The 11,139-nt window shown below is 38.8% G+C and overlaps 1 protein-coding gene across 1 annotated transcript; it reads right to left on the bottom strand.

Annotated features, from left to right (window-relative positions):
- Positions 1 to 1,274: 1,274 nt before the first annotated feature.
- Positions 1,275 to 8,132, bottom strand: mfsd6l (major facilitator superfamily domain containing 6-like). The gene is made up of 2 exons (XM_030140165.1): positions 8,010 to 8,132; positions 1,275 to 4,941 (listed from the first exon to the last, which is right to left on the bottom strand). The coding sequence occupies exon 2, from the start codon at positions 4,885 to 4,887 to the stop codon at positions 3,151 to 3,153; it is 1,737 nt and encodes a 578-aa protein (XP_029996025.1). The 5' UTR covers positions 4,888 to 4,941; positions 8,010 to 8,132; the 3' UTR covers positions 1,275 to 3,150.
- Positions 8,133 to 11,139: the final 3,007 nt, after the last annotated feature.

The raw sequence follows: 11,139 nt of genomic DNA, 5'->3' as shown, positions 1-11,139 counted from the left end.
GTGGCTTAAATTAAGCTTTATTTGTTTCTTCAGCCTTTTTTTGTTTAGTTATATTCTTTTTTTTTTTTTTTTTACTGTGTTCCTTGTTGCATCATGGGTTTGCTGTATGTGCTGTACATATGGCAAAACTGACTGATATTAACAACAGTTGTCTGTTGTTAATATCATTAAAATAAATGTGAAAAATCTGATCAGATTTACTCCTTAGGTACTAAAATTCAGACATTCATTGTTTGATGCTTGATATTACCTTTCCGTGTCATAAAAGTATTGAGGTTTCATACTCAGGCTTAACCTATAAAGATTCAGTGCTAGTTTTATGGCAGTTACCACATGATTTTTTCCCCCATATTTAACATTCATTGAGCAATTTATCACCATTTATTATAAAATAATCCTATGTATTTTACAATTTCCCAGTGAAAATCAGGTATTTTCCAATATTTAATGTCATATAAATGGTGATAAAAACTCTGTAAATTCAAAGGTTATATCAGCAGCAGAGAAAACTGAAGAAAAAAATGACTTTTTTTTTTTTTGTAAAATCTATCATTAACTGAACATAAACCAAGTGTCTCCTTCCACTGTCATTCATCAAACTCCATGAGTTTTACTGGTGAATCAGTGTTGTAGATATTTCCACATTCACTACAGAGCCTCTGAATATCCGAATGGGTTATATCTGATGATCAGGAAAAGATGACAAGCTGCATTTTACACCAATTACTTACATGTATTGATAGGATTAATGAACCAACAGGTGTTAAACATTTTAAATCAGTAGATGCTTTTGGTTCGCTGGTGGATGTCTGGGTCTTAAGGGGTTCAATGTGGCCATCCATCTTCCCTGTCATCACATTCAGGAGGTTATCAATGTAGTTCAGATCTTTTAATTTCATTTTGATGAGCTATACAAAGTTACCATTGATTTCTTAAAGGAAAAAGATAAATGACTGCAATTATTGCCCCAAACATTTGTGTGTGTGTGTGTGTGTGTGTGTGTGTGTGTGTGTATATATATATATATATATATATATATATATATATATATATATATATATATATATATATATATATATATATATATATATATAGCTGTTACAAGGATTTTACTCCGTAGAAAAGGTTTAACCTGTCAGCCCTGAGATGAACTGGTGACATGTCCAGGGTGTACCCCGCCTTTGCTTATTAATAGCTGGGATAGGCTCCAAGCGACCCCTGTAATCCTAGTGAGGATAAAGCGGCTTCAGAAAATGAATGAATGAATGAAAAGGTTTCAAGTGAACAGTGTATTACTTTTTAATCACTATAACAGCCCCCTCCATCATAGAATCAATCTTCCATCATCAGTTCTCGACTGCACCTGACTGGGTTCAGCTGTTAATGACATACAGGGATGATTTGGTTTCATGCTGTTGTACTCTGGAGGGCACAGCCAGATGTTTGGAGAAGGTAGCTGTGTGTTTGCTACATCGCAGTCATTCACTCAAACACTGTCCAGAACTGTACAACACGGAAAAAAAAGACCCGAAAAAAAATAAAAGACCCGTGTGTTTAAAGCAGAAAGGTTCAAGTATTAAGTGGATTCACATATTTACTTTGGCTGCATGTTGCACTGCATGACAAGTAGGTGGCAGTATGAGTAGTTATTATTTATAACAAACAGACAAAACCAACAGTGGTGTTTCTGGAGCTGGTGGTCAGTCATCAAACAGTCCTGATACTAAAACAGTTTTTAGTAGCCTAGTAGAGCAAATATTCCAGGATAATTAGTTTACTCTTCACAGTATGTAGGTCTGGAGCTGGTTTAAGATTCACAAATACAGAACCCAGTTCACAAACACTGCAGTAATCCACCACCACTCCACCACAAAAACTAGATTTTGTTTGATTCCATTAAGGAAAAATATATGACAATAAATGAATACGTGATATGTGTCTGTGTAATAAAGGTTTTGATGGTTTGATTTAATTTATGGCATCATAAGGCGACTCAAAAGTAAGACAAGAATTAATAAATTCACAAAAAAATAAATAAAAAAATTACAAGACAGTTCAGTGAAGCCGTTTTCTTCTTGATTTATGAATTCTTGTTACTTTTGTGAGTCTTCCTGCGATGCATCAGAGCAGTCATTTTCTGCCTGTCTAGATTTGTTGTCACTTTAGATTTTCTAATTGTGTGAACACTGACCTAATACAAAACCAAGATTTAAGTCGATGTAAATGAAAATCTGACTGACTTGACAGCAGTTAAACATGACAAATGAAGAAAATATAATGCTTTAACATTACCCTCCAAAAAACGAGTCACATGTTTTTTTGTCAAATATTTTGCTTCTATTCAATGAAACCAAATATGATGACTTTTGTACACTTCAGTGAACCTTACAGGTCTAAGTGAATCATCTGACATGAGGTATGATTAGCAACTCTCTGAAATACAGGTTAGACTAATGTTTTCTGGCACAGATTTTGCAGATGCCCTCTAAACATGCCACATCCCTGCAGAAACAATGGCTGCGTTACACAGATTGGATTGCAAGTGCAGAGCTCGTTCATTTGTTGTATCAACTGAATAAAATGTTTCAGGTCAGAAAAAGGCAGACGACTATAACTGGATACAGTGGGTTGTGACTTTAACTGGAGATAAACTGTCACAGTGGGTGTGGTGAGTATGTGCAGTATGCCTGTGTGTTTTGGACTCACCTTCTGCACACTCCTTGTGTTCGCAAGATACAGTTACTACTGTCCTGTTTAACCTGCCTTATCCTGTTACCTTGTTTGCATTGTAAAAGAATGCCATATGCAAATTTTCGATTGTAAAAACTCAGGAGGCTCAGACACTAATCTGAGTCTATCCTTCACTGCAGACGGATAAATGGTGAGACAGATGGGACACATATTAAATTGTAAAGTAATAGTTCCAGTAATTAAAGTCAAAAGTCACTTTAATTCAACCTGTCAGGGGAGGAAATCAATTATCCTGCTTCTGGTTTAGGTTTTTATGCTACCTGATGATAAAGAGTGGCGTGTCTAAGTGGGAGTCCAAACCTGGAGGGGAATGATAATTGCAATTTCCATTTTAATTCTCATTATTCAGAGATTTGATTTTATGAAACTAAATCCCCTCTGTGCTCTGTGATTTCACACTCAGTGGCTTATCCTCCTTCCATAGTTGTTATTGCTTTTGCCATCTTCCATGGCTTTATCGAGCCAGTCTCTTTCCTGTTCAGACTCAGAGTCACTGGCTTCACTCGCATCAGCTGCCAAAAGCCGAGAGTAGTTAATCCTGCGCTGGCGAGGGGCCTTAAACTGGAGCAGAGGCAAACACACACACCACACCATCAGGCCCAAAGCAACTAGTCTGAACAGCCACACCAGTCCCAACCTCTGAGCCACAAATCCTCCGGTAAAGCTTCCCAGCCCTCTCCCCAGATCCAGAGAGAGTGCAGTGTAGACCCTCCTCACACTCCTCTCAGCTCCAGGCGTGGCTACATCATCACACTGAACCTGGACCGCCCACCAGAGGGCTCCGCCGCTGAAACAGCTTAGCACCTGGGCCGGCAGCACAGCCCACGGCCCCCAAAGAAACGAGTAATAGAAGCACTGGACCCCGAGACTGGCGGCCCCCACTGTGAGCACCCGTGCCGGGCTGAGGACTTTAGACAGTCGTCCAGCTATCAGAGGGAAGGCCAACTGTGAGAGCAGTCCGAGGGCCAGAGAGAAGCCCATGTGCAGCTCAGTGCTCCTGTGGTCCTGCATCTGCCACAGGAGGAAGTTGTCCACGGCCGAGGTTCCCATCCCGACCAGCAGGGTGGTGATGGCGCAGAGCAGAGCGCGGGGTGAACCACGCACCAGCTGCACTGCTTTCAGGAGCCCGTTGGCTCGGCCGTGCTTCTTGTTCAGGTAGAGAGGGAGGAAAAACACCACAGGAAGGGTCAGAGCCGCCAGACCAGCGTAGCAGAAGAAATGAACAACGCTCCTGGGCGTCTCAGCAGCAACCCGACAACTTAACTGACTGACCAGCAACCCCGTTCCTCCAACGCCACACGCCGTGCCGAGCAAACCCCACACCCCAGCACTGCTGTGGCGGTCGGCAGCGTCTGCAAAATCTAGATACTCATACAATCCATCATCCATGGTCCAGTCCAAAGGGGCCGAGGCCACCTCCCACACAGACACAGCAATGAGAATCAAGAAAAAGAGCTGGTGTTGAATGTCCATCCCCTTTAGGCTATCTAAAAACCCACTTCCTTCATTCTCACCTTGCGACATCTTTTCTTTTGGCAGATCTTTGGTTTTGGACCTCTCATTCCGTGCTGGAACAGGATTGGAGATGTGAAATGAAGTGCTTGTGTTTGTTTTTTCGGTGCTGCTGCTGACCTGCACAGTTATCTTCTTTTGCGGCATTGTGTCAGATTTTTCTTCTGCTTTATAATGATGTTTTTTGACAGGAAAAGTGACACCAAAGTGGGAAACACTGTCTTTTCCATTTGCTGGCTGCGTGACTCCACTGAAGCCCACTATTTCTGTTGGACTGACCTTCAGTTCAGATGTGTTACAGGTGCTGTTCATTGTGTTCACATTTACAGGTGGGATAAAAGGCAGGAGCAGAGCGACTGCTGCTGAGCCCACCAGACAGCCGTTTATCACCACTCGCCTCTTGTTGTAGTGCTTAGAGAGCAGGCTTCCCACTGGGCTCCAGACTTGACATATCAGGTACTTGGTGCCCATGACGATGCCTGTCTCTGTGGGGGTCAGGCCCAGCTGTCTGAAGTACAGTGTGAGAAAGGGAAGCAGGCAGCCTCTGGCACATGACAGGAGGAAGTTAAAGGCACCAGCTAGAGCGAGGGCACGCTTGATATTAATCTGCTTGTTCCTCTTCATGATTATTTTCCTGACAGTCGCTCGCTGAACAGGTTCCACATGAAGCACGTGGCACTGAGGAAGACAAGAAGAATAACACAGTGAGCAAATCAGAAAACACCACATCACATCCCAATACATTTGTAGTTTGACACAACTGATTGCCAAACAATGGTTGTTCTTATTCAGTCCTTTTACAGTCAACATGTTCATTAGTTTAAGGGATTCTGTCTGTTTAATTACATGTTACAGAGACTAATGCTGCCTTCATGTGCCAACAGGAAGATGATCCTTTCCACTTGTGAATTTGAAATTACTAGTGCGTTGTGCCAAGTCCTTTTGTTGTCGAAGCGAAATGAAAAATGGCTGATACGCAATTTATCATGACCTGCTACTTGGGAAAAATGGTTTGAACATGTTAATTCCTCTGCTACAGGATCCGATCGAGCGGTAACAGGTGGACACATTTCATGTTCAACAGTCTCCGTCATATAAGCAGAGCAACTTATATGCATGTATTATATATATTTGAGTAGGTATTTATAAGCACTTTAACATTATGTATAACAAAATTTGGGGAGAAAAAATTTTTAGGTGAGAAATGTCTAATTACTGCTCAGTAACATGTGGACTTGAACCGGATATCAATTTTTTAAGCTTTAAACAAACATTCAAAACATGCAGCTCTTAATGGAAATTGATATCAAGCAGGACAAAACCTTTTAAATATTATGTTCAACTATGCTGAAAATAAGGTTTGGAGTAAAATATTGAAAAGTCTCTGTTTTATTGATATGAGAATGTGGTAACACACGGACAGGTTGCCATAGTAACACATGGACAACTCTTTACCATTGTATGCATCACCCAAAATGTTGACTTATTTTTTAAAACAACAACCTAGATATAATCAAACTGCTTTACTTAATGGATTTTAAATGTTATTTACAACTTCTGGTGGTCCAAACTGATATAGGTAAATTACAAATAAAAAGTAATTTGTCTGTAACAGTTCACAGACAGTCTTTTTAAATGTGACAGATTGAATACATTTTTTTAGATATAATTTTACTGTCAAACTTGAGCTATATTTTTATGTCTGAGGCATGGCTATGGTGTAAAAAGTACAATCGATAAAATCGGTTGTAACTTTTTTCTACAAATGATATTTTAAAAAGGATAACAGTTCCATAAAATAGAGATCTTTAGCTAAAAGAAATGAGCCCACTTTTTAAATGATGTGTGCAAATGTACTTTTTCATGTTGATGTTCACTTTCCCCTGATTGGACCCTACAGCTTTTTTTTTTTTTTTTTTTTTTTGCCAAATTGTGTAAATACTATGAATGTGCAAAATCATCAGCTAACAGCAGCAGAACATTAATGTATGTATTAATGTCAAATTTTTTCCCTAGTTCTCCAGTTTAAAACACAACGTGAAGAGACGTTCATGTCCAGTTTTCAAGTTTGTAACTAGTATTTACTATAACTCTCAGAGGACACGAAGGCAGGATTAATACTCAACAAACACCAACACTAGCATTGATTATGGTACACACTCACTATGAAATCACCTCAATAAGCTTATGCCATATTACAAAATTTATTTCCATTGGTTTATGGACACAAAGTTGCTAAACCTAGAGCTGACCAACTGAACCAACCCCAGATCATAACACTGCCCCCACAGGGTTGGACTGTAGGCACAAGGCATGATGGGTAATCACTTCATCTACCTCTCTTCTCATCCTGACTTGTCTATCACTCTGGAACAGGGTCAATCTGGACTCATCAGACCACATGATGTTTTCCACTGACACACAGTCCAATGTTCATTTTCTCTATCAAACTGGTGGTTGTTTAAGAAATGAGAAGCTACTCACTACATCAGTTGGAGTTAAAGACCATGTTGGAGCCGAAACATTTTAATCACTGCATCTGAACTCTTAGCTTCATTTTATCCAGGTGAGGCAGTGTATAATTTGTATGATGGCAAGTGACTTTTTTTTTTTTTTTTTACACTTTTAAATGAAGGCACCATGTAGCTTTGCTTGTGTAAAACACTGCAGATGTAGAGGAAAAACGCACACAATTATTTTGTAGACAACTGTAATCTGAGTGCACTAATTTGGTTGTAGAGGAAAATGCACTAATTTCCAATCATTTTGAAAGCTGCAATTTTCCCACCTCAAATATGCAAACTTGAACTAGTTGCATTTTTCTTTCTTTTTTTCTTTTTTTTTTTTTTTTTTTTTACACATGACCTTTCTGTGCTAATTCTCAATCACTGAATTCAAGCTATCACTATGCAACATTATATTTGTGCTTGTTGACATTGTGATTCAAATAATTGTGCAGCTCTGCATGAAACCATGCTGTTCATACTCTGTACTGTACATGAGTGTTTACTTACTTGAAATATTCATGTAGCTTATTCAGAATTCAGATGTAAAATGCCGAATAACACAGGAATAAAATCAGAAAACTGTCACCAATTTTGTGACATGTTTAACTCACACTGTATCCTGGTTAAAGATAAAAAAGTAAACTAAGTACTTTTACTCTAATGCTGCATCAAGTAAAAATCCAAGGTACTTTCAGTTACCTTGTGTATTTAATTGTTATGCTGGGCTAGTTTATACTAGATTCAAAAGAAAAACACTGTACTTTTTACTACACTAGACTTCACTGACAATGTAGCTTATATGATATATAATATTATTACAACTCTACAACATAATATAGAGTCCAAATCAAATCAAACTATAACAATAAAATGCACTTTACTGATGAAAGTCCAATACTTCAATATTCTATGATAACGTAAGACTTTAGAAGGAGCCTGCATGAATATGTACTTTTAATTGAGATACTTTAAAGTACATTTTGCTTTATTTATTCATTTAAATTATGATGGAGTATTTCTACAATGAGTCTTTGAGCAGTCAGTATCAGTAGTAGATCGGCCAGAATGCAAAGTTCAGGTGTATTATTTATTAGAGTAAATATAAATCATAGAGCAGCTGTATGCTAACACCTGTCAGACTGGAAACAGATGTATCTGCGGTAAATGGAGATAAGCTGGACTAGTCCACGTCACGACACAACACGGTTAAAACACACAAGGACGACGTTAAACATTTACCTTAGAAAAATATTCCCTTGCACAAAAAAAAAGTTCCTTAAACTTTGTCAAAGTTCATCTTCGGTCTCCTTTTCCTGGACTGCTCCATGTGTATATTAGTTGGAGGAAAACACCTGTTACCTTCTCATTCTTGTTTAATGGCGGTTGGTAAACCAGCTTATTGGAGCATTACCGCCACCAACTGGACAGGAGTGTGGAACACAAGCTTGGCAGAAAAAACAAAATAACTAGATCCTACCTACAATATCTATACCCCTTAAGAATTTAATTATATGCCTATAAGCGCTTCCAACCAGTTTCCCAAGAAGAATCTGTAATGAAAAATCACCACGGCTCAGTTTCTGAAGTGTTATAATCTATTACGTCGCACACCAGTAAAACATGTTTAACTGTTTCTAACTCATTGCTTTTGCAGCAGAATCCTGTTGGATGCTTTCCTATTTTATGTAATGAGTGATTTAATCCAGTGTGTCCTATACGACGTCGAGTTATGATACCTTCTTCCTGCCAATTCAAACCTCCAATTCTTGCTTTTCCTGCCAGTGTATTTATGTTATATAGATTTTGCAAATGCTCTTAACAGTTTTTACGCTTGTTTTAATTCTTCTGATTTTAGTAAGGACATTTTGGAGTTGAAACAGGACCTGAAGGACACTCCACCTTACCACTGAACTGAGCGATGTCAGAAAGTACTGTGAAGATGAATAAGAGCCAGGGTCTTGACAACATCAGTGGTTGTCTTATTAAATCCTGTGCTAATGAACTCAGTCCTGTATTTCAGACTATTTCTAATAAGTCCTTGCAGACACAGCATGTGCCCTCTCTCTGGATAGATGCTGTCGTTGTCCCTGTCCCTAAATCCAGCCGTCCAAAATCCTTGAGTGACTTCAGGCCTGTTGCTCTCACCTCAGTTGTTATGAAAGTCTTTGAAAAACTGGTTAAGACTGTGATTCTAAAGGAGACTGAACATGAGCTGGACCCAATGCAGTTTGCATACAGGCCCAACAGAGGAGTGGAGAATGCCACACAGACTCTATTAAACATGATTTTAAAAATATGTGGAGGGTAAAGAGTCATCTGCAAGGCTTTTATTTATAAACTTCTCCTCTGCTTTTAACACAATCCAGCCCCACATTTTAACCAAAAAGGCTCTTAGAACAGTTTAAAATCAGTAAAAGTCTGATGGGCTGGATTTTAGACTTTTTAACGGACAGGCCACAAAGAGTGACGATAAGTTGGGTTCTGTCCGACCCAGTGTTCTCCCCCACTGGTTCTCAAGGATGTATCCTGTCGCCACTATTATTCATTCTCTACACAAATATGTGTTAGAGTAAATTTGAAAACAGGGCCATTATTAAGTATGTTGATGACTCAGTTATCATCAGCCTACTCAAAGAGGGTGAGGCCAGTCATGGCCCTGTCACTGATGACTTTATCCAGTGGTGTGAGGAGTCCTACCGTCACCTTAACATGTCTAAAACAAAAGATATGGTCATGAATTTTAGAAAACAATAGGACAGGCACGGAGTCACTTTAATTAAAGGTCAGACAATAGAGCAAATGCAATCATGCAAATACCCTGGGACTATAATAAATGAAAAATGAATTTTAATGAGAACTGCAGATCTGTCTGTAAAAAGGGCCATCAGCGCCTTCACTGCCTTAGAAACCTGGCACACTTCCACATTGACTGAACCATTTTAAGTTTGTTTAATCATTCTTTTATTGAGTCTGTTTTGTCTTTTTGCTTGGTGGCGTCGTTCGGTCAGACCTCAGTTGCAGAGAAAAACTCACTGAATCAAATAGTCAGATGGTCCAGTCACCTGATTGGTGAGTCCCAGTCTTGCCCCGCCTCCCTTTACACTAAACAGGTACAGCTTCATCTATCCTTAATAATGACTCCCATCCTTTACGGGGTGAATTTCAGCTCCTTTCCTCTGGACAGAGGTTTTTAGTCCCAAGGTGCAGGACACAGCGCTACAAAAACAGCTTTGTTCCTGTCGCCGTCACTGAGCTCAATAAGAAATAGTGACATTGCACTGTATCTACTTATTTAGTTATTTATCTTATTTCTTTGCTCTATTTATTACTGTGACTTCTAATTTTTTAATTTTATGTTCTTATCATGGTTTTTATCCCAGAGACTGTTTTTATTTTCTTGGGGTTTATACTGTGTTTTAGTCCATCTTATTTTTATTTATATGATCTTATTTATTCATTTTATCCTTTTACTTATCCATGCTGCTATACTGATGAATGGTGAAACACTGAGCACTTGATCAAGCACCTGCCTAACAATTTCAATGTGTGTTTTGTTGTAATGCCAAATGCAATTCACTGTCTGCAAAACAAATCTACCTACAGGTAAATAAAGTAACCTTGAACCTTCCTGTTTCATTCCTATCCCAATATCCCTGCCAGACTTTATACATTTGTAACTTAATAAAACCTTTCACTTTAGCCTTACAAATAGGAATCTGTAACCCTATGTCCTTATTTTCCAAGGCTTGTTTGGTCAGCCTATCCACCTTCTCATTTCCTTCTATCCCTATATGAGGTGGAACCCAAATAAATCTTACTTCACCATTTCTGTTTTGTAGGTGATTCACCAGGACTTCTAACGGAATATCCTACCTACATGCTGAACTTCCACTTTTGATGCTAAAAAGAGCAGAGAGACTGTCAGTTACCACCTGTCGCATTCAGAATTCTGCTTTTCTTTTGAATATTCACCAGGAAATGAGCCTCCACACCTGCAGTGCCCCCTGGCAGTGTGGAGGACTATTTTATTTTTTTTTTATTTTTAGATTTTGTCTCAAGAGTAGAGTTCGTTTGACTAATCATTCCTGTATATTGACTTTTATTAATTTATTTAGTTAATTATTTAATTATTTATAAATAAAGTATTTTCAGCCCTGCAATGAACTGGCGACATGTCCAGGACATACCCTTCGCCCACAGGTAGCTGGGATAGGTGACCCTTTCGAGGATAAAGCGGTTCTGAAGATGAATGAATGAATTTATTTATTTACTACAGCTTTTATTTATCCTTGGGTTATTCATTGTAATACTGCTCTGCTGCTTACCCCACTTACCTCATTAAGGTTTTCTTTTAGAATGATTAGCTCTG

This window comes from Sphaeramia orbicularis, chromosome 8 (genome assembly GCF_902148855.1).
Source record: "Sphaeramia orbicularis chromosome 8, fSphaOr1.1, whole genome shotgun sequence".
NCBI lineage: Eukaryota > Metazoa > Chordata > Actinopteri > Kurtiformes > Apogonidae > Sphaeramia > Sphaeramia orbicularis.
Note: the sequence above shows the minus strand (reverse complement) of the source record. Positions and strands in the feature narration are given on the sequence as shown.

Bases quoted from the DNA above. Each gene is read 5' to 3' on its own strand.
- mfsd6l (XM_030140165.1), bottom strand. From the start codon at position 4,887: ATGAAGAGGAACAAGCAGATTAATATCAAGCGTGCCCTCGCTCTAGCT.